Below are 26,399 nucleotides of genomic sequence, written 5' to 3' on the forward strand. Positions count from 1 at the left end.
GATTATTATTAAATATGCAAGTACTGTGATACTGAAGTTATGGGTAGGTGCCAGCATGCAAACTTACATTACATTTGAATGTATTTCTAAATCAGAATGACTTGTCTTATTTTTTCCAGCACACGACCACAATTACATATCTATGTTTGCCTTGGGCTAATAAACCCTGAGACAGCTGGGTGCAAATATTGAGTGCTGAATTCATATTGCCCTTTGCAGTCAGATGGAGACTTTGGAGGAAAAGAGCAATCTCCTTGGTTTGCAGACAGAAAACAGTATGGAACAATCATTCACTGTCAGCTCACTGGTATGTATTACAAAGAAATACTTTAATGGCTGAGCACCCTCCTTTTCAAATAGGAAACAGTTCAAAAGAGATCCTTAGCAGTGTTGGCTGTGAGCTACAAGGGTTACTTCCTTCATACAGCTAGTTCCTTCCACATTCTGCCTGATGGCTTTTTTTGAACATATTTTATTTCTATTTATGTGGTTTATGGGGTTTCAACTTCTTTCAGTGATCAGATTTTTAAGAAGTTGAAATGAACATTTTGAACAGAAAGAGTAAAAATTTTCATCAGAGTAAGAGGAAACAACTTGCAGTAGCCAATTATTTAGCCACTTAACAGGAAGTTAATTATTATAATAAGCAGTTACGCTTCTTCAGTGGAGTTAGTTCTAACTTCTTAGGCTGTAACTGCCTTGTTTGAAACTGGAAGTGAACATCTGAAGTGAACTGTTGACTGACCAGGGAAACCTATTGCTCTTTATTATGAACTATCCCCATCAGTCATACCCTATACAGCACATGATAGGAGTCAGAGTATTTAGGCCCTCCATCAAATTATTTCAATAACTTAAGATAGAACCCTATAGAATTCCATGTATGGAGGTTTCTAAAGAGAACACACTTTCTATTGCCTTAGATGATTTCTGCAAAGATGTACTTAATTGTTTCTTTTTTTTTTTTTCCCCTAGGATGATTTTTTTTTTTTTTTTTTGGCGTGTGATTTGGAGATTTGGCAAGGGCATAAGATGACTTTTTATTTGTAACTGCAATCACAATTTACTTGCAATCAAGAAATACGTTGGAATGTTTTAACTGTTTTCCTGGTGGGGAAACCAATGTCTATTTTGAGAAAAAAAAGCTAAAGATTACTGTGTTCAGCTCTTGGGACCCCAACACAAGAAGGACATAGACCTGTTGAAACAAGACCCAAGGAGGGCCACAAAGATGATCAGAGGGCTCTATCGCATCTTCTGTGAAGACAGACTGAGAGAGCTGAGCTTGTTCTGCCTGAAGGCAGAGAGGAGGCCTTGTAACAGTCTTCCAATACCTAGAGACGGCCTACAGGAAAGCTGGGGAGGGACTTTTTACAAGGACAAATAGTGATAGGATGAGGGAGAATGGTTTTAAACTGAAAGAGGAGAGATTTAGGTCAGATATTAGGAAGAAATTCTTTACTGTGGGGGTGGTGAGACTTTGTTTAGGCTAAGGCAAGAGAAGCTTTTCCCAGAGAAGATGTGGCTGCCCATCCCTGGCAGTGTTCAAGGCCAGGTTGGATGGGGCTTTGAGCAACCTGGTCTAGTGGAAGGGGTCCCTACCTGTGGCAGGAGGCTTGGAACTAAATGACCTTTAAGATCCCTTCCAACATTAACCATTCTGTATTCTATGATTTCCCTTGATTTTCTTGAGTGAGATCACTTACTGAAAGTGAAACACGATATCTGGTTCTCTTTGCCAACCTCTCTGTTCTTTTTCAGAAAAAGCTGGTAGCTATTCCTGACCATACAGACATCTCTGTGACCCCAGAAGAGAGAGTACGTGCCTTAAGCAAACTTGGCAGCAATATCACAATCAATGAAGATATCACTCCACGTCGTTACTTTAGATCTGGAGTAGAGATGGAGCGAATGGCATCAGTATACATGGAGGAGGGAAACCTGGAGAACGCTTTTGTTTTTTATAATAAGTTCATAACGTAAGAAACTGTTTGTAGTCATTACAACTTATAATTCCGAGTAAAATGAAGAGTTGCAGTGAAAACAGGGCACACCTTTAGATTAGGGGAAAAATGTTGGGTGTGTTCTTGCAGAATAGCTTTGTTCTCTAGCGATCTTTAACTAGAGGCTTTGTTATAATTTCATCTCAGCTGTTAGTACAGTACTCCTATTCATCTATTAACTGCCAGGCATGAACTAACCTAATATACAGAGGTTTAAGTTTACTGTACCAGGTTATACTATGAGCACTGTTTCCTACAGGTTATTCTGTATCTATCAGCATGTTGGTTAAATGAAGTGCATGGCTTAAAAAACAATGGTTAGGTAAGATTTCTGAGCCTTTAGTAGCTACGCCCTATGAGCTTCTGCTGATCTTTAAGGTGGTAATATTGCACAGCACTTAAAAAACATGAAAAAATCACTTTTTGCTTCTTTTTACTTTTCTTCCCCAAAAGGATTAAGTAAAATGTATTGCTACTTATACGAATAAACACAAAATCCACAACATATGTTCTTTGTATGATTATTTTCCCCATGCAAAACCACCAAATCTGGAGAGGTTTCATTGCAACTCTTAAAATAACCAGCTGAAAAATATGGCAGTGACAGATCCAAAACTAGCTAGTTTTACCGTAGGTTTGTTTGGTTTTCTTACTTCTGCAAGGGGTTTTTTTAATATGTGTATTTTAAATTATTTTTATTTTGGGAGACCTCCTTCCTCCTCCCTGATTTTCCTCATGCTCTGAAAAGTAGACCAAATCTTTCTTATTCCACTTAATTTAAAACGTGTGTATCTCTACAAAAAGAGTGTCTGGAGGTGAATATCGTACAAATTGCTGAAATAATGATAGCAGCTGTGTATTCCAAACTCTTTGCAGCTGAGTTTTGCCATAATTTAGATGCCTGGGTAGGTTCAGAACACTGCAGTTAGCTGTGCAGCTTGGTCTGGTAAAAATAACTGCTTTAACGATAGTCAGTGCTTCATTCCCATTTAAGATTTAGCATTTCAGCTAAGGACAGATAAAGACAGTAGAAATAGGATTTATTAACACTGACTAGGTGGAGGGTGGTTTTGAGAACTATTTTTAGGTGCTAGCTGCTAGTTAGCCCTTTTTTTAACCCAACCAAAATAGGTTTAGATGTAGAAAATAATCTCCTGTTGTTACCCTCTGTGTCCCATAGAAGTCTATACAAGTGTTTAAGTGTTAGTTTAAACAAATGTGTAAAAACCTGCTCCAAGTCAACTGGAACTCAGTGTTTAACAGTTATGTGAAATTGATTTTTCTGCCAACATAAAAGCTATTTGAATATTCCTCTAGCTACCGAGGTGAAACATGTTTAATTTTCCAGGTTGTTCGTAGAAAAGCTGCCCAATCACCGAGACTATCACCAATGTGCGATACCAGAAAAACAAGATATTATTAAGGTAGGGTTATGGTTTCTTGGCCTTTAAGAAATGTTTCCCCAGCATCTCTCCATTCTTTCTTAGCACTCCTTTTTCCTCAGTGCACACATACGCTATGGCAGTCACCACATCTTGCATTTCTTATACCTTTTTTCACTAGTCATTCATGTCTTATTTCAGTTTAATCACCTTATCATTACTGGAAATCATATTATCAATCTAAAAGGTGAACAAGAACAGTCTATGAAGAAGTTATTAGATTGTTGGAAACCCAGGTATATCTATTTCTGAAAGTCTACATATTAAAAATACACAAAATTAACAGTACTTAGAGTTTGATTCTGGTCACAGTTACATGAGTGCATAATGGTCCAAACTGACTATTGCAAACAGGAAAAGAGACGTGTGTGTCATTATGGTGTCTGGGCAGTATTTGCTTTCCCTGCTAAATAAAGTATATTTTTGCTTTCTTTGTTACCAAATATGTATTTGCTTCATTTTTATCAGGTTTTTCCCTCCACTTATACATAAAACAGGTTTATTTTCTTTTCTTTTTTTTTTTTTCCCCTTCTAAAAGAGAATTTCAAATACAGTCTTATGCTGAGCTTAAACTATCTGGAATTGCCTGGTCAGAATTGTTAGAATAAGTATAATTGCCCCTTCCTTCATGCTGCCATATTTGCATCCTTTCCGTACACCTAAAGCTCAATGGTGTTATACTCAAAGCTGTCAGGGTCCGACTACGGAAAACCCCAGTGTCGGAAATATTTTGTTCATGATCCCCAGAGTGAAATTAAGACACAAGTGAGGTCAAGTGTTTATTATAAAAATACAATTATTATTAGAAAGGAAATTACTATAAAAAAGATAGCAATAGGACAGATGAGAAAGTAAGATAGAAATGAAGCAAGCATTCAGAGTGCAGAGACATAAACACTACCATGAATCCAGCAGTGTCCCGAGGGCCCGTAGTCATCATCCTCAGTGGTGGGAGTCCTTCAGGGTCTGTAGTTGGCATCGGAGGAGAGTGTCCCGAAGGGTCCATAGTAATTGCTGGAGGTGCGTGTCCACATGGTGATTACCTTTTCCCCCTTTTGTTATGAGCTGGAAGGAGTACCTCTGTTCTTCATGTCAGGTACTGCATGTACCTGGTGGACCAGTTTCACTGGCCAGCTCTTCAACTGCATATGTCTGTCAGCAATCCTTGAGATAATGGGAAGAAATTCCTCACACCAATCCTTGAGATAATGTATGGAGGAGTCTTATCTCATCTCCTCCCACCCATCTCTCAGACAATGGACAGTGGAGTTCCATCTCAGTTTCTCATACCAATCTCTCAGACAATGGACAGTGGAGTTCCATCTCAGCATCTCATACCAATCTTTGAGACTATGGACAGTGGAGTCTGGTTTCAGTTCAGTCTCTCACAAAAGCCAAAATGCTTCATGTCAAGTTTTTGACTGTGGCTCACAATCTAGGAAAATATCCCAGTTGAGAAAGGGCACCTAACATGCTGCTACCTAGGACACTCAGCAGGATTAAGCACATGGTCTCTAAAAAAAAAAGCCTCTAAATTATTTTGTATCAGCCTCTGCATCAGTAGAAAACATGAAGCATTGTTTTTGTTTTACAAACAGGGGTGTCACAGGAAGCTACAGGCTATCTCTGCAAATAAATACTTATTTTTTTCTCTCCACCTGGAAATGGCCATATTCGGTCATATTTCTGTCCATGGAGACCCAGAGAAAACTGTGATGATCCTAGCTGAATGTTGGACTTGGATTCTTTAGTAAATTATGCCTACAACAAAAATGTTAGTCATCATACTGCTATTAAAGAAAACTGAGATAACTGATAGCAATCTGGAAAAGAAGGATTAATCTTTCATTGAGATAAGATGTCACATCTTTCACTGACATATAGCTTTATTGAAATCAGTGTACTACAGAAGTTTCATAATATGATGAATTAGTGTTTATTTTCTTCCTTTCTTTCCTGGCAGAAGATCAGTGTTTGGTTTTCCTATTTTGCAATTTTTTTTAAAATCTGTATTGCAGCTGAGTTTGTTTTCCAGGTGGTTCATTTAAAAAGTCAGAAGTAAACTTATCTCTCTTTCTCCCCCATCCCACCCCAAAGAAATTGAAGGAGGTTGCATTTCCACGGACAGATGAATTGAAGAGGGATCTTTTAAAAAAATACAACTCAGAATATCAAGAATACATGCAAAATCAAGTAAGTTTTATATGCTTATTAAATCATTGTTGGTATGATTTTTTTTTTTCTGTCATATGAAGCTTTCTAAAAATGAAGCTGTAAAATGCCAGTTCCACAAGAACCTAACCATTTCACAGGCTGCTTAGAATGGCTTTTCACTTCTCAGAATCTAACCCATTGGTTATTTGAAAATAAATAATGCAAGTGTGTGCTTGGAGATAAATGTGCTGTGATACTTCCTTAATAACTGTCTGCAAGTATCTAAATAGATCTTGGGTACACTCTGGTTTTGTTTTGTAAGAAGGATACTGTTAATACATCTATATGAGTATATGGAAAAAGACCCTTGACTCCTAATACGCTCAAGTTTGAATTGAACCTGCTTTAGTCTTTAAATAACTGTAAATACTTGTACCTTGTGTATTGAAGTCACTGAGAACAGGATCCATAGTTTTAAAAGCTTGTCTTGGAAAGAGAATCTGAGAAAAAACATCTTTTTCTTTCCTTCTCTTCAAATTGACCCTGTATTCCTGTCACTGATTGGCTTGGGGCTTGCTTTCTTGCTCTATTTTGTTCATGACATTTAAGAGATGACTTTGCTCTGGTTTTTATTTTTTTTCATTTGCTTCTGAAGATGCTTGAAATTCTCCTTTACTGGGGATCAGGAAGAGTTGTTGAAACCCAAAGCTTCTCTTGCAGTTTGTGGAACAGCAGGTGGCTTGGAGACAAGGGGGACATAGACCAGGGCGGAGAAGCCACCTAATGTGTCTGACTCTGGGGAGGCTATGCACCAAAGCCAGATTAAGCAATCCAGGGAAAGCTGAGGAAAGAAAGTAGCAGAAGAAAGTCAACCAACTTCTCCAAACAGCAGCAACAAGCAACAAAACCAGATAACAAAATGAATTATGAAATCTACCCAGAAAACACATGTGTTCATGTGTCTCTTGTTGCATTGAAAATCACAAAAGGTTACTCTTCTGTCTAGTCCCTTTCCTATCAATGTTCCAAAAAGTCTTGTTCTAATGACTTTATATATGGAAAATAAGGCCAGTATTATAGCTGGCTCATTTGAAGAAAACACGCAAAGCAGCACGCAGCACATGTATGCAGATTGGAAGCTTCATGTTAGTAATTTCTTACTTTCTGTGTTTCCTTCCATATCCTACTGAATTTGAGGACATAGTTGTATTTGCCAGTTCAGCAGATTCCAAAAGACTTGATTTTTAATGACAGGATTCGGTGTTTTTATTAAACAGTTAGATTGTTTCTTTCCCTTCATTTTTTGTAGCTTTTCTTAGTATTTTGAGAATGTTACTATTTTTCATATGTTTCAGAACAAATGTAAAACTGAATTTCTGAAGAAACTAGAGCATCAAAAGCTAATAGAGGCAGAGAAGAAACGAATCGCACATATGAGGCAACAGCAGCTCGAATCAGAACAGTTTCAATTCTTTGAGGATCAACTTAAGAAGCAAGAACTAGCTCGACATCAGAAAATCAAAGAGAGCATGGTTATGTCTGAACAGATAGATGGAAGTATGCTATCCTGTATTTCTGTGCCAGACAACAGCTCCCTATCTACTGCACTGCTTGAAAAAAAAGAGACGAGCAGCACATCTGGCTGCGCTGGACATTCGCCTCCAGTAAACCGGGTCTTAAAGCCGGCAGCTACTTTAAGTGCTGTTCAGAGTAAGTGCAGAGATTTTTATTATTATTATTATTTTATTTTATCTGCCTCTTTGCCATTTGTCCAAGTCCACATATTGCATATGCATATGTATATATTCACTGTGAGGATGGCCCTAGTGAAGCAAGCATGAACTGGTTCATGTACACACAACAGTTCCATATATTTTCTTCATTTTAAGAGAGATTAGTGGCATAGTTTCACATTTTCCATTTGAATACCAGTACATGGATCTGGAGACTGAGCCTTAGTGTTCCTGTGTAATGAACTCTGAATCTTGCCACAGACTTCAAGACAAAGAAAGCAGAACCTTCAGTGGTTCTCCCTGGGAAGCCCTGGCCAGGGGTGGTATCAGCTCGCTCAGGGGTGGTATACCTCAGGAGCAGGGTAGTGGGCTTATCTAATGGGCTGCTGACCTCAATTTGGGGTGAAGTGATTGTGCTATAGATTTCTTCTCATTAGAAATCTGTGATTTGGAAATATAATTCTTTCATTTTTATTAATTTCTTGTAACTGTGTATATTGCCTTATTTTAGGGAACTTCGCTGTGTAAGCTGCAAATGCCTTTTTATCTCTCTCTTTTTTTACTTTTTTTTTTGTTAGCTCAATTGGCAGAAGCACTCAGAGGCGTCATTTTGCCCAGGGATCTCTGTCACAAATTTCTGCTGCTAGCAGAGGCAAATACAGTAAGAGGAATAGAGACATGTGGAATTCTCTGTGGAAAACTGGTACAGTTTAACCCTCCCATTTGTTTGGGGAAGACATATTTGATAGTGCTATATTTTCCTGTAATATCTTGATTTCAGAGCAAAAGCAGAACAAAACAATTAGCCTTTAATGTAATTAACTTATTATAAACTGAGTGGTCACTTCAGCAGTGTAGGCTTGCCTTATTGAGGAAACATCTGATCAAAGTACACTGCTATTGTTATAAAATGTAGCAAGATTTTCAGTTGTACGTGCTGTACAATACAGGCTTTTTCGAGGACTTTCTCTGGCATTCATGTAAGGTAAGTGAGGTTTAGTTGCAGGACAATGAAATATAAAGACTGTTAGAATCTACAGGAGTCATCAAATTCATAACAGCACAACAAAAAAGAAGAAAATTCCCCCCCACACACACACACATTAAGCTCTAGAGCATCTGATTTTCAAACTGGGTTTGTTTGTTTGTTTGTTTGATTTGTTTTGTTTAGAGCAGGGACGCATGTCATGGCTGATGCTGGCATATGAAGAATTTTAAAGATATTGTCCGGGTGTATTTGAATTGCATGAAGAGAAAGAATAGCAAGAGTAGTGATGTTACAAGTTTCACAGAAAATAATTTTAGTACTCTCAAACCTCTTTTTTCATGTTGTTTTAAAGGGCAATCTTTTCACACTTGTCTCTGAGAACACTGCGATACAACAATCTCCTGTTGTTACAATTACTGCCCTGTACGTTTCCATGATAAAATGCTGAAGCATGTTTTCAGGTGCAGTAAGTCAGTATAGCTGCACTGGAATCAGCAGAGCTATGCTGCTTTGTTTTAGCTGATAGACTGACATCTTTCAGATCCTGATTCAGCATTTATTCATTAGTTCATCTGTTCAAACAGTCAACGTTTGTTTTACAGACACATAATGAATTTACTATCACCCATGTAATAGTGCCAAAGCAATCTGCAGGACCAGACTACTGTGACATGGAGAACGTGGAAGAGTTATTTGGTATTCAGGATCAGTATGATCTCCTCACTTTGGGTTGGATCCATGTACGTATGTATGACTCACAGATTCCATCTTTTCTATATCGGCTCTGCATACTATGTGAAAAAACCCTTGGAATTAACAAACTAAAGAAATAACTGGAATAATCCAGATTAATTTGCTCACTTAATTCTCATTGTTGTAATGTAAATGAGCACTAGTGTTCTCCACAGATAAATATTTCTTAATGCAATTGAGCCATCCTGTTCACACAGTGGGCCTGTGTTTGCCAGTGCAGCTTTTGTTTATGTTGATCTCGGGGTATTTTAATACTCTCTGATGCCATTTATTTCCTACTGTATTGGGGGGGGGGGGGTGGTGGGGGGGGGGGGGGAAGGAAATATTGTGTTGTTTAAATTTTATATTAATTTCACTCTTGGGAGTTTTGGACAATCAAGTCATTTCCCTTTGTCTTGTGCTTCTTCATTCCACCTTTTTTCCCCCATGATCAGAAAATTGCTTGTACATCTGGTTGTGAATGTGCCTCCATAAATCTCATACCCAAAAGCCACCCTAACAATATAGAATCTTGTTTAACAGAAACTTAAGAAACCAATGTGGGGAAGTACTGATGCTTTCACTTGTTACAAATTATTGTTCCTTCTTGAATGTATGTCGACCTTGATTTGTAAGAAATATTTCGTGATGTTGAGTTTTCCCTTTCTTTTTGTAGACACATCCAACACAAACTGCATTCCTATCCAGTGTTGATCTTCATACTCATTGTTCTTATCAGCTAATGTTGCCAGAGGCCATTGCAATTGTTTGTTCACCAAAGCATAATGAGTGAGTTCTGATTTTTCTAAGTAATATTTAGATATTTTCCCCTGCTCCTTATTGCAAAGTCTGACCAAGTGCAAACAGCACATGTCAACTGGGATGGAGGGCAGGAATCCTGTATTGTGAGTTTGTTTTCTTTAAGTTGCTTAAACTTGCATTCCAATTAGTCTCTGCGCACAATATTGTTCCTGGCTCCTCTCTCCTCCTCCTCCTTTCCCAGCCCAAGGTTTTAAACCTTATTTATTTTCATACTCCTCTCAACTGGGTAGTAATGACAGGAGCTGTTCTTCTGGAGACCTCAGTGTCAGCGCCCTTCCACAGACCTAGCTTCATCCTGTCTGATGAAGGAAGTGGAAGGGTTAGACGTATTTCTATAGGATGATCTGAAAAATGCAGTTTGGGGAGTAGACAGGTAAAGAGCACATTTTTGATAAGGTCCTCTTCTTGTATTTCATAAAATACGAACAATAATTTCTGGAAAATAAATGAAAATGTGTAAATATAAATGTGAAAGTTTATAATGGAACACGTTGCCCAGAGAGGGTGTGAAGTCTACACCCTTGGAGACACTCAAAACCTGACTGGACATGGTCCTGGGTAACCTGTTTAAGGTGATTCTGCTGGAGCAGGGTGTTGGACTACCTGTAGAGGTTCCTTCCAACCTCAACAATTCTGTGATACTGTTTTGGAGCATGTGGCACTTCAAGACCCCAGGGCTAAAACATTCCTTCAGCCTTCCTTTCTGTCCTTCCACCTTTGTAAATAACTTCTGTGAATCCCACTCTGGTTCCGTAATTTCCTATATGAGCTGTTCAGGTAGCACAGCTCTATGTACATGCTGAGTGACAGGTGCACAAGCACTAGGGTTTGTAACCTAGAGTACATCTGCATACATTTTCAAATCTCTGGTCTTCCAAACTTCTTTCGTAGCTTATGCTGACACTCTGTAACCAACTCGAACCTGTTACTACTATCTGTAATATTTATCAGTCAGGTGCTGTCCTGTAGCTATTAGGTATTAATGTTCTTCTCAGAAGGGCTGGGGTTTCTGCCGGTTTAGTCAACACTCAGTATTAGGTCATACATATGCAGCAGTGCATTTTCTAGTGCTTTGTATTACTTAATTACCTAAGAGTGGGAAGAACGTGTACTCTCACAAGTCATTTACACAGCTAGTTTAAAGGCTGCTGTCTTTTTCAGTTGCCCCTCTAGAGTTCAGTGAGTGAAATGCAATCCAGAACACCTAAGTTTCTGGTTTCTATCTTTCTGCATAAACTAGCCTCGGCCCTTAGGATACTAAGGCTACTTGGCCTAACCTGACTAATGGGAACATCTCCAGCACTGTGATTTCTCTTTCTTTTTTCTCTCCCCTTCTCCTCATCATGTCTTCCTTTACAAGCATACAACTCCCCTTTATTTCAAATACTTTTAAGAATCCAGCTCAGCCTTGGCTCCTGTGTATCAAAGGTCACTGAGTACCATTCTGTCGTCCTTCTGTTAAGCTAAGCAATTTCTGTGTGAAACCGTGGAGACATATTATGGGAACAGTATGTAACAGGAATTTCATCTTTTGCTTTCCAGCACTGGCATCTTCAGACTTACTAATGCTGGCATGCTAGAAGTTTCTGCTTGTAAAAAGAAAGGTTTCCACCCACATACAAAGGACCTTAGGTTGTTTAATGTAAGTATATAATCCAGCATGGTTTTGACTGTGCAAATTCTTGCCCATGGTTCTGCTGCAAGCAGAAATTGTATGTGCTTCAGATTAGATTTCTTTATCATTTTTCCTCCATGTTAATAATTCATTACCCATAATTCCTTCATTGCCCATAATTTTCCACCAGCTTCTCAGTAACTACCAGATCTTTTGATGTGTTAATTAGCATAATATCCTATATGTAAGACTGAGCAGTATAGTCAGTCAGAATTATCAGAAAAGTCACCGTCGTCCAGAAGAAAACAATTTTTACCTTTGAATAATGAAGATTTTATTTTCTAAGAAAACTCATTGTCTCACTTCAAATACAGAACATCTCATATAGCTCAAACTAAAATGATCAGATGCAGAGAAGTAACGCTGAAAGATATTGGAAATTACTTCTTTGTTGAAGGACTCTCAGAATGTCAATATTGTTCTTCAAAAGGAGGAGAAATATGGGTTCTTTTTTTGTTCTTTTATCATTGACTATAGGGATAATGAGATGATCATCCAACTCTGAAAAAATTAAAGACCTTTTTTTTTTTCCAGATGGGTTCTTTTCAGTGGCCCTTTACAGACTTAGTTCATTAATTAAGTTACTGCCCATTTGAGCTGATTTATAATCATTAGACACGCTGCCGGTACTGCATATCGAACACAAATATCTTTTCAAGTACAACCCCCAGAACATGTGGATCTTCCAACAAAACCAGTGAGATCACAGCCTCTAAAGACACAATCTAGTCCTAAATACTATAAAAAAAAAAAAAAAAGCCATCATATGGGCAAACACATCTGAAGCTACTGCAGGAGGAGAACAGAGTTCACCCTTTGTTGCTGCTGTCCCCCATGCACCTCTTCCAATCCATGACACACCACCTTCCCTCTCCATTTGAGGTATCCCATGCTGTGCTACATAACGGATAGCACAGAACTATAATCTGTTTCACAGGCTAAACACAGAACAATATTATACTTAGAAATTTATTTCTGATTGGATGTTGCAGTCCTTGCTTTATTCAGCATTCTATACCTGTGATGGTCAGGTTTGACTGTGGAAAAGGCAGTGACAGGTAGAGTCAAAGCTTGATAGATAGGCGTAGTATTAAGCAGGCTCAGAAAATTGAAAGAAAACAATAGCCCTCATATGCTGTTTTACTGAAAATTATTTTTATGACTAATGGGTTGACTTCTTCTGCAGCCGTGTTCCCATGTGGTCGGGAAAGACATAAAGATAATTGTGCTGGATCTGAGGTGATATGGATGGACAATCACTATGCTACTGTACAAATGGCCAAAACAGAAAAATGGATCCCTGTTTTTCCTACATTTTCAGAAATGAATTTTATATTTATACATTTTAGATTGAATGGTTTGATATTTATTGCTCTAGCCTGTTAGAGTTATTTTGTTGCTCTTTCAAGATGGATTTCAGTGGCATTACCCCTGAATCTCTAAAAAAAATCACCTACAAAACACAATAAACTTAACTTCGAACAACAGTAATCGTGTTGAAATAAATAATGTTTCTTTTGTCACTTGTTGGCTTTAATTGCTTTCTGAGAATGAGAGATTTTTAACAGTGGTTGGCTTTTTGTGACCTCTAGCTACTTAAATTTATCTTCACTGCTTCCATGAATTTGTCTTGTATATAGTAGAGACAAATTCATCAGATGGGTGACTTTTAATTTTTTTCCATCCTTTTCTCTGTTCCATCCTTGTATAGCTCAATTCTTGGCTAAGTTATTAAGCAGAAAATACTCAGGAAGACACAAGTCCTTTACCTGACAGCTGAACCTCATCACATCTTGGAATATGAGAGTTATATCAGAATCCCCTGGAGAAATAGGTCTTCTCCAGAAACCCTCCAGTAGAAACCTTTATTTGAAAAAAGTTCTTATCCTGAAAGGGATTCCCTGGATCTGTCTAGTGCTAGATAAAAAGATCTAGATGGAGTTAGAAGGAAGAACCATACAAAGTTATTTGCTCTTACAAGAGTTTATTTAGTATCTGTTCCAAGAATCTAGGTGGTCTGTACTTTAAATAACAAGGTTGGTACAAAAAAGTTTAGAACTTGTGCCAACAGTCAGAAGCTGGACAGGATCTGGAACCCAGGGGTTATTCAGACATGGTAAATAACAGGTGCTGTTGCAAAGAGCTTACAGTTTGAAAGATAACACGTAACAGAGAAGTGAGGTAAACTATTGAGTTTAGACAGGAAAATAGGTAACAAAAATAAATAGTATCCTTTAATGCATACAGATTGCAACAAGTTCCTTAGAACTGACCTTTTTCAGGTCTGTCTCAGAGAACTCTTTATTCATCTATATACTTTTATACAGTATCACTGGCTTCAGCTGCTATGCATATACTTCTAGTTGAGTGTCAGTTTTGATTTATTTAAGACTATAAATGGAATCAGAAAAAAATATCACAGAAAAAGAAAACCGTCTAAATTATCTACTTTGATTACATTACCCCTCCCCCAAAAAAGCAACCCAGTTTTGAAAAGAAAGTGTATTAAGCCAGCTTAATTACCCTTTAGAACTTCCCAGAAATTACAGCATAAAAATAATAGGCTGCCCTCATCCTGAGGGCATATGGTAGGAAAGTCATGTGTCCAATCTAATATTAGTGTTTAGATATGCTCCCAAAAGAATGGATTCTTCAGAGAAAACACACAGAATTGTTGTAGATGCATTGTACACCTCTGGGGCACAAACTGTAAGAAATTATCATTTCCAGCGTGACAGCTGTGAGCTAAGAAGTGGTGTGGGTAGATAACATTTCTGGATAGAGCAGATGCAAAGCAGAGTGCAGATGCTCATCCTGATATCAAACAGATCCTATGCTCCTTTGGTACTGCCCAGAACTTTGGAAAAATCAAGACTGCTTCTGTTTGAAGGCTAAAATGTTTTCGGAGGCTAAACTTTGACATTGTGCAGCCTGATAGCTGAGCATTTTCTATCATTGGTATCACTGAGCAGAAGGTACCTCTTTTTCTACGAAGCCCAGTAGAGTGTAGTAACAAATTCGCGTCACAAGATGGAGCTTCAACCCAGCTGTAGTGGTACCTCTACACATGCATGTTCTTATTTTGCTTTCTTTTTTTTTCTTTTTTAAATAGGAGCAGCAATTTTATAGCACATTTAAAATTTATTAAAAAAATACAGTATCCAATTAATTAGAGTAGTTACGATGAAGGATTTATGGAATGAAATTATAAGAATGTATTTTCCTGAATACATTCACAGTAATACACTAAGGAGGCATATAAAGATCAAGCAATTTAAAAGCATTTGCGGTGAACAATGGATGGGCCAGCTTCATCATATTCCTGTTTGCTGATCCACATCTGCTGGAAAGTAGAAAGGGAGGCAAGAATAGAGCCTCCAATCCAGACGGAGTACTTACGTTCAGGAGGAGCAATGATCTGTTTAAGAAATAAAAGCATTAAGTACAACAGTCTACAGTGAATAAAATACGTCTCTTATAAAAAATTATGAAAGCAGTGATATTTGATAGTAAGAAAAACATTGTATCTCTGTGCTAGTGTCATCCTTGGCATTACAGTTAGCCACTGCTACAAGCAGTAAAGTCAAGAAGTTGTTATTTGAGTCTAAATTCTCAATTTCTCTGCCCGAGCCAGTCTGCCGAGTAGGAGTAGTGCATTCATGTTTTCATGGTTGCATATGAGAAAAGAAGAGATACTTGCTCTGGAAACATAACTGTAGCCCAGGAGGGCTTGGAAAAATGAGTGACCTATGGAGCACTCTTATTGGTACAGCTGATAAAATGTTTGTAAAGCAAGGAATGGAAGATCTGAAGCAGCAGAAGGAAGACTGACTTTTCAGAGGCTCTTTTCTGAACCTGCAGGCCAGGGACAAAACCAGCATTTCCTCTATCCCATCTCCATCAGCCAAAAAGAGCTGAAGAAGCTCACATATAGCTCCAGTGGAAAATTTATGCTGCTGGATCCATACTATTCTTTGGCCATGCTAGGGCAGTTTGCAGAATACACTGTGAACAAGGAAAGGAGAGGAGGGAAGGCTCTCTTCTTCCAGCACCAAAGTCACCAGGTGGTGATTATTTGCTAGAAGTTACAAACACGACTCAAAATATGTACAAAGCACTTACTTTGTAAAGTGTTGCTATGTTTCACTAGATTTTTGAGGACTTTGTACTTGACAACTCAAAAAGTCTACAAGTGATTGCACCATACCTTGATCTTCATAGTGCTGGGAGCCAGAGCAGTTATTTCCTTCTGCATCCTGTCTGCAATACCCGGGTACATTGTAGTGCCTCCAGACAGTACGTTGTTGGCATAAAGATCCTTTCTGATGTCTATGTCACACTTCATGATGCTGTTGTATGTGGTTTCATGAATGCCAGCAGACTCCATGCCTGGGGAAGGCATAGAAGACCTCTGAGAAAGCAACTCCATACAGAGACTTAAAATTAAGACAGAACTGACAACATGAACTTCATTTTCTCTTTGGACATCAGTCTTCAGAGCTGTGGAAACCTGGAAAGTCATTCTGCAGCTGCCCAAATTATTTGCTTAGTAGTTCCTTGGTGTACAGCCCTCCTCTCCCCTCCCCTTTCCACACACAACTCCTCCTTAAAAAGAAAGCTGGGGGTGTGGAATAGTAAAGTTTCCATTAGATTTTTGCAGGGAAACTCGAATGTCCTAAGAACTCCTTATATGGTCTTGGAATCATTTGTGTTCTTTTTTTCCCCCCTTCTTTTTTCCTTTTTTTCCTTGTTTATGTAGTTAGCCAACTCAGAGCCAGAACAGTCACAATATGTCCTAATACCTCTAAGTATGCAACTACTTCATCTGTTTCTGAGCTGAAATTCTGCCGATCGATAGAACCAACACTGGCTTTCTGTGTGACCTTGTTGTAAGTCTGCCTTCATGGCTGTACGTCTGCCTTCATGGCTGTAAGTCTGCCTTCACGGCTGTACGTCTGCCTTCATGGCTGGCTGTGTTTTTGAAAAACAGAAGTAGTGTTTCCTGCCCCACCACAATCCTCACACTATTTAGAAAAGTGACTTTGTGGCCACTCTTCTTGTAGTAGCCAACTGCAAACGGCACAGGCCCAATGCCAGAAGCCAGGGTAAACATTCAGGGTTTATTCTGGGAAAGCATTTTGTCTAATTGTTTGACCTAAAGTTCTCCTACCATATTAATAGTGCTGTTCTAAAAGATTATTTTATAATGGGTGCCAGGACATACTTGTCTCTAGGTCTGACTGAGTTAGCAATGGGACACAATCAAAAGAAAATAGAAACTTTATATTCATGTGCAGTTTATCAAAGCAGAACAATCATTCAACCTACCAATGAAAGAAGGCTGGAAAAGGGTCTCTGGGCAGCGGAAGCGTTCATTTCCAATGGTGATCACCTGACCATCAGGAAGCTCATAGCTTTTTTCCAGAGAGGAGGAAGAGGCAGCAGTGGCCATCTCATTTTCAAAGTCCAGGGCCACATAACACAGTTTCTCCTTGATGTCACGGACGATTTCACGCTCCGCTGTCAAGAGGATTCAGTCTTTAGAATGGCACTCAGGAAGCACCTGGACATATTGACAGGATCCTCCAACACCCTCCCCATTTTTTAAACATATCCTCTGCTAGTCTTACAGGGGACTTTCCTATTGGATTCCTTCTTGTGTCTATTCAACTGCAGAACCACTGCTAGTCCTTCTAAGGCCACTAGAAACAGTGTACATTAAACAAGTCTCCTCCTCAGACAGCAGCCGGTCCTTACCAGTGGTCACAAAGGAGTAGCCACGTTCTGTCAGGATTTTCATGAGGTAGTCTGTCAGGTCACGGCCAGCCAGGTCCAGGCGCATGATGGCATGTGGCAAGGCATAGCCCTCATAAATTGGCACGTTGTGGGTGACACCATCCCCAGAGTCAAGCACAATTCCTTTGAGAAAATAACACACGTTTCATTCCCAGCTGGACTTCAACACACTTAACTCTTTCAAACATCTGTGTCATGTTCCTCGGAGGCCTACCTGTGGTACGTCCAGAAGCATAGAGGGACAGGACGGCTTGAATAGCTACATACATGGCTGGAACATTGAAAGTCTCAAACATAATCTGAAACACAATTAAAATAATTGTCTTAACACTAGGGGGGTTTGCTTGGTTGAAGCACTTTACTGAGAGGGTGAAGACAAGATTTTTGTATTTCTTGGTGGTTGGTAATAACAAAGAAGGAAAGTACAAAATCTAAATCAAACAATATTTATTCTACAAGACATCTCTGTAGATGTCTTGTAGACATCTAGCTGTACCTCGCCTATATCTTTAATATATTATTATAGACACATGCACATATTAAAGATAATTGTGTAATAGGCCTGACCATAAAACCAGATTAAGATGACATAAAGCTTGGACAGGCTGAAGTACTCACATTGAAAGCAGATACACTGATTTTCTAAAGTAAATATAATAACATGCAGATATAATAGGTGGTCACTGTGCACTTTTCATCTTCCATAACCAAGAGAGACAGACTACTGGAGAGCATGACTAACTGAAATGATGAAGTTCACATCCTGTTGAATTCACAAAGCTGGAATTATTCCACAGCTTTAGTGTGATCTTACCTGGGTCATTTTCTCTCGGTTGGCTTTGGGATTCAGTGGAGCCTCAGTCAGCAGAGTTGGGTGTTCTTCAGGTGCAACACGCAGCTCGTTATAGAAAGAGTGATGCCAGATCTGAGGGCAATGGGAGAAGCCAAAGGAAAGAAACACCATCAGCTCAGAATCACTTCCAGACAGGTATTGTGCTCCAGCACTCTGCTTAAAACACTAGATACAGGCTAGTAATGTTTCTCATGTAGTTGTTCTTATTGCCTCCATAGAGATTACCAACATAACTGTAGAAAGACTATCCTCAGATTTTACTGCTAGTAATACATGACCTATTTTAAGGTCATGTAAGTTAGTGAAAATAACTTACTGTTATTCTAACAGTAGAGACAGAGCAAGACAGTCTTGATTCCAGCAACACTATTTCAATAATGAATGAAAGTTCCAGAACAACTCTAGAACATATGCAGACCTACACAGTAGAATTCAATAGATTATGTGTCTCTTGAAGACAGTTTCACCTTTTGGTTTGTAGAAGCCAGCCCAGGAACTCATAAAAAGAAATGAAGGCAAAAGGTTTGTGAGGATGAAAGTCAGCTTGTGTTTATCATTTCTGCACAGCTCATTCCTACCAGCTATAAAAATCTGAGGCCAAGTGGACCACAATGAGGAGGTTAATAAACCAACAAGAAGTAAAGCCATCAGACTTCTAAAGACCAAAAAGCTGGCAGTGATTAGGGGCTGGTTAATATGTTAGGCATCTGAAAGATTTTGCTCCCAAGTAAAACCTACAATGGTATGAGAGTCAGTGAGTTCTGTGTGACTCCACACACTTGCAGTATGTTTTGGTTTCCCAACTGTTCCAAATATTCTTATTTCCACAGCATAATAGAACAATGATACCATCTTAGAAATTATATCAACCCTACAGACTGTGGCTATAAACACGGTTCTGGAAGCCTTTCATCCAAACGCTGGCTCTGAAATGGGTGCATCACACTGCAACATTGCTCATCTTTCCAGCATTAAAAAGTACATTTGTACACAGTGCCCTTCACATCAGAATTACACATGCTTTGCATTTTTGCAGAAACAGGTAACCTCCTAAACTGCATTTCGTTACTGGTAAATTAAAGATATTTCTATACTGCTTTTTCTTACTTTTACTTCCCGGCCCCCCCAGTAATTAGGAAAGATTTATAGATCAAACTGCAGTAAAAAAACTTCCAATAACTATTTTGATGTACTCCTAGTGATACTTCATCTTTAGATGCAAGTTAACCTTCGCAGTTAACAAGCTTCTCATTAAACCGTACTTGATAACATGATGCTTTCACCTAAAATTTAGTGGGTATCCTGTAAACATTTGGTTCAAGAAGTTCCGTTTACCAGTAATACACATCAACTTTTTAAAGCTGAAATACCTTCTCCATGTCATCCCAGTTTGTGATGATTCCGTGTTCTATGGGGTATTTCAAGGTCAGGATTCCTCTCTTGCTTTGAGCCTCATCACCTACGTAGCTGTCTTTTTGACCCATACCAACCATCACACCCTATAAAATAACACAAATAGAGTTAGTGTCTCAGGGGGAGGTGGCACAAAGTAGCTGTGAAATAAATCCAGTTGCCAGTTATTTTAGTTACAAAATACTTTATGAATACTAATGAAGAATTACTTGATGTTCTCTAATTGCCAAAATGAAATGTTTAGTTCACTTAAATCTCTGCAGTTCATGTTTCCACTACAGTTTAAGTAAACAGAACAAGTACAGTCTTAAATGCATCAAGATAAAGTGGAAAAATAAGGTTGTTTTAATATTTGTTACTATTTAGGGATGAACTGTCTACTAAACTGTAATAAAGTGGAGTAAAAGCAGAAAGTATGTTGTGCCATCTAAGGGTCAAGTCAGAGCAATACACAATTTATATTTCCCAAAGCTTAAACTTCAACATTTTTTAATCTTCCATTTGAATATTACAATAGTGCCATTAGAGACAGACAATTTAAGTCTACTGCTGCAGGTTTCTTTTAAGGTATTTTCATGGATCCTGTAGAGATGGTCCATGGACCAGAAGCTAGAAAATACGGATATATACTAGTCTATATGTTAAAGTCAGAAATACTAGGAAAAAATAGTATGTAGTAGGTTGCTTTGTGTGCATAATACTCTTATCAGAACTAAGTCGTTATAGACTCCAAACCTTGGCATCTCTAACTCTCTGTCTTCAAAAAAGACAACTTGGATTTGCAATTTTTGGTGGGGCAATCCTTCGGGGGACTAATACTAACTTTGATACATGACCAGGAAAGAAAGGTTCTAGAAACCTGTATTTGTTTCCACTCTGACGGTATGGCTTGGGTTTGAGCAGTAATAGCATTCATACTGATACTGGTGCTTGAATATGCTTTTTTAGATCATGGTAATACCCAGAAGCCTCAATTAGACTTCCAGCCCTAGCTGTTATTTGAAAACCCCTGAAGAACAAAAAACCACTTTTGCTGGGTATATCAAGTGCCACATTTTACAACCAGTCACCTCTTCCCACTTCACCAGGGCTTTAGATGGCACAGAAGCAATTAGGTGGATTAGTTTGTTGTGGCCTAGCCAAGCTGCTCTAATTCATATTAATGATGATCTGGCTCAGAAACTCTCTTAAACAGCTCAGATAATAAATGCATTTTGCCAGCTATTAAAACTGAGTGGAATGCATCATATACTCGAATGTAAACCTTGAAGCTAAAGAAACTAAACCTAGGCAGGTGCCCATTTGTGATACAGTTAAATGAATAAAGTCAAGAAGCTGACTGAAAACTTCTCCTTCCTCCTTTAGATTTTCACACATCATCTACCATCAGCTTTTAGGGCAGTCAAAATTTCCAGATACTTCTGTATTGGGCTTTTTGGTTTGGTTTGGTTTGGTTTTTTAACTGCTTTTATTCATAAATTTCTCTGGGTGATCCAAAATTAATGGGCAGGGAAAGGAGGGAATAGAAGGGAGTAACAAATTTTGGAAGGATTCCTCTCACAAGGCAAGAAACCTGCTTTGACTCAGGTGAGCGTACTGCTGGATTCCTTTTGCCTGGAAATACTGTTACACAAATCCTCCAGCCCCAGACACAGCAAAGGTGGCCCTGGAGTGGAGACCTGGGGATGGTGCAGCAAAGCCTTCTACAAGCCTAGCATGGAATAACCAAAGCAGTTCATCACCTGGTGCCTGGGACGACCCACAATGGAAGGGAAAACTGCTCTTGGAGCGTCATCACCAGCAAAGCCGGCTTTACAGAGCCCTGACCCATTGTCACAAACAAGGGCAGTGCTGTCCTCTTCCTCACACATCTTCTATGTCAGTGTCCTCAGGCCCTTTGGACAGAAAACAGCCCTGTGAAAACAGCAGAAAAGAATTTAAAAACACACAGAAAAAACCCCAAATACGTAAAAATTTCCAGCACCCCAGTAGCCCCATACTCAGGTAGCAGACCCACCCCTGAAGACCAGCACCAGCAAGAGAGGCATGGCACCAGTCTGGCAATGACCAGGTCCCTGCGTGACTATACGAGCGAATGGGCTTCCTTCTGAAACCATGAGAGGTTTCTACCACGTCTGCCAGAGGGATGTATGGACTTAAGATTATCCATGGGATTCCAGAGGAGAATTCCAGTCCTGCGGCATGGGCAGGCAGATCAGGGAGGAGCAAATGTTTATCTAAATTTGGTCACAGAAAGCCATAGCTGGGGTAGGAGATAAAAGAGGATGCTGGGCTGACAGCTGCAAAAACAAGGATCCCTTTGCATCAGATTCAGCACAACTTCCCCTGCTCTTTTATCACCCTGACAAAATCCTCACACATGTGGAAAGCTGTCAAAGGTAAGAGCACTTCAGTCTTCCCCATTCAGTCTTGGGCTTCCCAAAAACTGACTAGATTTAATGTTATGCATGTACCAGAGATATTGTCCTGATGCAGATAGTAACCTACTGGGTGAAGATGGTCAATTAAGTTTACATTTAACCTTTTAAAAGAGAAGAAATGTTCCAAATTAAAATCAACCAACAACAAAATTAAAAAGCCTTTTCCAGCTCTCCACTAGTCACTTAATAAAAATAACCTGCCTCTAAAGTGAAGGCAAGGACAGTATGTGTTTTAAAAACAGGCCATAGCATATGCTCTACCATCATTTCAAAGCAGTTAATAAACTGCATTTACATGTAGAGTTGCAAAGTAATTTATGTTGGCTCCTTGTCTCAGTAAAAAGAAACTGTTTTCCTCCTCTGGCAAGAGGAAGATAATATGGGTAATAAAAATGCTTTGAAGGCTTTGTATTAAAGTCAATTACAAAAACAAGCACTAAATACCAGAACTCAAGAAGAACTATTTGCTCACAATTTATAGTGTGGTAGGGAATCACTTGGCTAGCTCTGAGCCCGGGCTTCCACGCGGAGTTCAACAAATTGCAATGTGTTAACAGCTAAAGGAGACAGCTGTCATCCACAGACCAGCTGGCTCCACATGCAGTCTCCAAATCCTTCTGCCACAGGAATACTGAAAGCACAGGGTGAAGTGGGAATGGGGTCAGTGAGAGCCATGGCTGATGGGCAAGGGAGCCGACAATCTGTTTAGCCTCTACAACGGATGGGACAAACACAGACAGTTCTCCCAAATCCTTCCTTTGAGATCCTCTGTCTCTCTCCAGCCAGGCAGCCACAAGACATGGCTGCAGGCCTGCCTGCTCCTGCAGGCTGCATGGGCATAGCTCCCAGGAGAAGACACGGATAGGGAAAACTAACTTGATGTACTCCAGATATTTTATCATTATTATTGGGAAAGGAAAGTAGGTTGCAATTTTTGCATTCATTAAACTCCTGGGAAAACAAGATTTATATATTCAAACATTTACTGAATGGAGTACAGTTGTTATCTAACATGAATGAACAGACTGGTTTGGACAAACCATTTCCTAATTAGGAAATAGGCTTCTCAACCGTCTGTTTTTGGAACAGAGTTTGAGGTCAGGGGGTTTGCTCAAACCAACGCAGCTAATGCGATGCCAAAAATCACTTGGGGGAGGGGGAAGAAGGGGGCAGGAAAGGCTACATTTCTGAGCTTAGTGGACTCTAAATGAAAACCATATTTAGTAATAAAGCACAAAAAGTCGAAAAATCAAAGCTGAATTATTTCAGACAGAGTGCTCTGCTGCCAGCCAGTGAGTTAACAGCTCAGGACTGCCATGGCATGCAACAGCAACATCTTACAGTGGAAAATGTCACTCAGTACTATGGCAAAAAGGATATTTTTCTCCCAAGTAATTAATATAGTATTTAGCCTCTTTCTTCTGCCTGCTTTAGGTCTAAAGATAACCAACCAATCACCTCATCAATCTCCACAACAACCTAGTAAGAGAACTCCAGCCCCACAAGAAATACTGTGTAGTCTGTTCCTTAATGAAATGTTTGTCATTTTACAGATCAGTAGTTTCATATACATAGAGACAAAGACAAATAAACACACATCCTCATTAGAGACTGCTGATTTGCATACTTCCAGTGCTTCTTGCAGTCACATTCCCCAGTACACTCATGTCACCTTACACTGAGTTAACAGCACTGAAGCAAACCTGCTGAGAAACACTACTATGTACCCCTCCAGGAACTCTGTTCTGTCCCAAACTAACACAGGTCCATTTAAACATGAATATATCTGTAATTCCAGCTGTGACATTACACAGACTATGTCTTTATACAGTTGCTGGAGTGCTGGTGGAATCAGCAAAATCATCAGGTAGAAATCCTTCCATTTCAAATGTGGTATAAAATAAAAACAATTCAGTATAGATACTACAAGCATTTTACCAATTCAATTCCAATAAGTTTGCTTAAGCAAACTACAGCACAGCAGGACATCCTCCTGAATTGATTCCATTTGACACTATTTCATTGAAGTCCTCCAGCAATCTGTAAATCATGCTACTGGTTCAGTGCCACTTACCCTGACAGTGCTTGGCTGGGGATAGATAACTCCTCTGAGATGGTGCACTCTGGATCTGAAAGCTCTGAGGTTATATAGCCCCTTCAGCTCTTCTCCTCCCACTAGCCTCCCAAACAAGGAGTAGAGACAGACAGAGACAGAGCTGAAGTCTCTAACAAAACCATATAGGGACCTTATTACAAAAACCTCTAATCTGGATGGCCACAGGCCCTGGGTCTCTTCCACTGCATTCCAGTGTAAAGCTCAAGAAACAGAAGGAGATTTTCAGCTGTGTAAGATAAACACTTTAAAACTTCAGGAGAGTTGCTAAAATACAGACAGACAGAGCGTGCCCACAATAGGCACTGGCAGGAGGAGCATGTGTTCAGACAAGAGAGGTCCAGGCCTCCATAGTAACATCCAAGAGACAGAAGAAGAAATTGGAAGAGCAGTCATTTATACCAGGGAAGGTGTTTTTAAAGAAACACTTTGCTTTCATTAATGATTTTGACAAAACCAATGGGAATGTTTCTAGCAAGCAAAACAGATGCTGGATTTTACTATAAAGTCCTTAAAAGTTTGGCATTTTGCTTGTATGATAAATATTGTCCATAGACTTAAGGGTAGTGAAAAAATTACCTGCTGTTGTATAGGGTTCACTGTGAAGTCTTCAAAGGTTGTAAAAATGTTCTGTTAAAAGATTGTTTGATCCCCTCTGGACTGTGATGGGTTGAAACCCCTTCTTGTTTCTCTGCCAGCTGATTTTCAAAACCCCAGGACCTGGGGGCTGACTTTGCCCTGGTGCTACACCATTGGCAGCCACAAGTCTGGACTGTCATAATCTCACATCTCAAATTGTTCACGATAAAGTTCTTGAATTTTACATCCTCCAGCTAGATTTTCTGTTGAACATATCTTTAGCAAATAAAGCAAGGGTTCTCACTGTGCAAGTTATTTTCAGCGCAGGACTGGATTTTTACAGCTGTAGCCAGCTGTTGTCTGGGCAGGCTGATTCTAGTGAAGCAGCCTATTCATAGTCAACAATGTTTTGTCATTAAGTTTGTACTAAAGACCAGAAATCAGCATCTCTGACGTCCAATACTAAACCATTACAGATTCAAAATTGGTCAAGAAAGATGTGAGAATCCAAGTGAGATCCTTGCTTTGTGAGTCTTGCTACAATGAGGAGGGGCATTATGTATTTGCTTACAGAGTGTTTGCTGCCTAATTGAGTAGTCTTAATGCAAGAAAATCTCCCATGAAACCACAGTGGGAGTTTTTCTGATGCAGAGATTTAAGGATTAGGGGAATAGTAGATACAGCAGATAGGCAGAATTACGGATTGAAGACCAAAGGAATTTAACTTTTAAGGAAAGGAACTTTTAAGGAATGTAACTGCCTTTGAGGGTCAGAAACAGAAGCTAACAAGTGTTGGAACATGAGCCATGCAAAAGCTATTTATTATTTCACTTCCAGCATTGGGCAAAAGATAACAGATACTTTAAACTGAAAAAAATAAAAGGAAAAACCCCCACCACGGGAAGCAACCTAAAGCAGAGGATATAAGCAGATCCTTTTTTGCGTATCTTCAACTGATACTCAAAGGACAGCCAAACCCAAATTCTTTGTTTTCAAACAACACTCAGAAATATAGCTGAGAAAAATTACGTACCTCATATAGAACGTATGGTATTAGATCGGGGAACTCAGGTCAAGGGGAAAGAGAATTTCACACAGCAGAATCCTTCAGTGCAGTATCATGTCCAATTTTGATACAAATATCAGTTACCTTCAACACCTACAGAAGTATCATCTACTACAACTCCTTGGAAATACCAAGACTGGGACAAAGACCAAAAAGAATCCAAACTCCTCACCTTATTGAGAAGAGGTTCACACTCCCAAAAAACCTCACTGAAAATGATGCTATAGTGGTTACAGCACCTATTATATTGCAGAGCCATGTAAACAACCCTTCAGTAGAACTGGTACACCATTCACACTGCACCTCAGCATAGCTAGAAATACAGGTAACAGTTTTCTGCAAGAGGCCTCGGTGGATATTAGAGTCATCAGTGGCCACGCAGATACCACAGACACCTTCATATCCCTGTGCAGCTTCATCACAATTCCTATAAATGTAGCCTGGTGTGTATCGGTGGTGGCAACGATGGCAGCACCACTGCCTTGCCTGCTATGAGGAATGGCTCTTAGGGTGGGGATCACGCATCACCTTACCTGTCATGGGCACCAAAGATGTTGGAATCCTAGTTTTCAGGGTGTTTATGAAAAAC

The 26,399-nt window shown here is 39.3% G+C and overlaps 2 protein-coding genes across 3 annotated transcripts; one reads left to right on the forward strand and one right to left on the reverse strand.

Moving 5' to 3' along the window:
- The first annotated feature begins 223 nt into the window (after nt 1-223).
- On the forward strand, nt 224-13,032 carry STAMBPL1 (STAM binding protein-like 1). The gene is made up of 10 exons (XM_010014642.1): nt 224-307; nt 1,762-1,979; nt 3,352-3,427; nt 5,543-5,638; nt 6,955-7,309; nt 7,911-8,035; nt 8,923-9,060; nt 9,729-9,841; nt 11,417-11,516; nt 12,736-13,032. The coding sequence occupies exons 1-10, from the start codon at nt 224-226 to the stop codon at nt 12,790-12,792; spliced, it is 1,362 nt and encodes a 453-aa protein (XP_010012944.1). The 3' UTR covers nt 12,793-13,032.
- Nucleotides 13,033-14,674: 1,642 nt separating this feature from the next.
- Nucleotides 14,675-24,172, reverse strand: ACTA2 (actin, alpha 2, smooth muscle, aorta). 2 transcript variants are annotated; one of them, XM_010014643.1, is made up of 9 exons: nt 24,127-24,172; nt 21,354-21,525; nt 19,569-19,697; nt 18,160-18,270; nt 17,560-17,644; nt 17,307-17,468; nt 16,878-17,069; nt 15,757-15,938; nt 14,675-14,967 (listed from the first exon to the last, which is right to left on the reverse strand). In XM_010014643.1, exons 2-9 carry the CDS (start codon nt 21,480-21,482, stop codon nt 14,824-14,826), a joined length of 1,134 nt encoding a protein of 377 aa, XP_010012945.1. In that variant the 5' UTR covers nt 21,483-21,525; nt 24,127-24,172; the 3' UTR covers nt 14,675-14,823. The 2 variants fall into 2 exon arrangements, with proteins under 2 accessions (XP_010012945.1, XP_010012947.1); XM_010014645.1 differs by lacking the exons at nt 19,569-19,697; nt 24,127-24,172 and having other exon boundaries at nt 21,354-21,482.
- Nucleotides 24,173-26,399: the final 2,227 nt, after the last annotated feature.

The sequence above is a fragment of the Nestor notabilis genome, unplaced genomic scaffold (assembly GCF_000696875.1).
Source record: "Nestor notabilis isolate BGI_N333 unplaced genomic scaffold, ASM69687v1 scaffold7055, whole genome shotgun sequence".
Taxonomy (NCBI): domain Eukaryota; kingdom Metazoa; phylum Chordata; class Aves; order Psittaciformes; family Psittacidae; genus Nestor; species Nestor notabilis.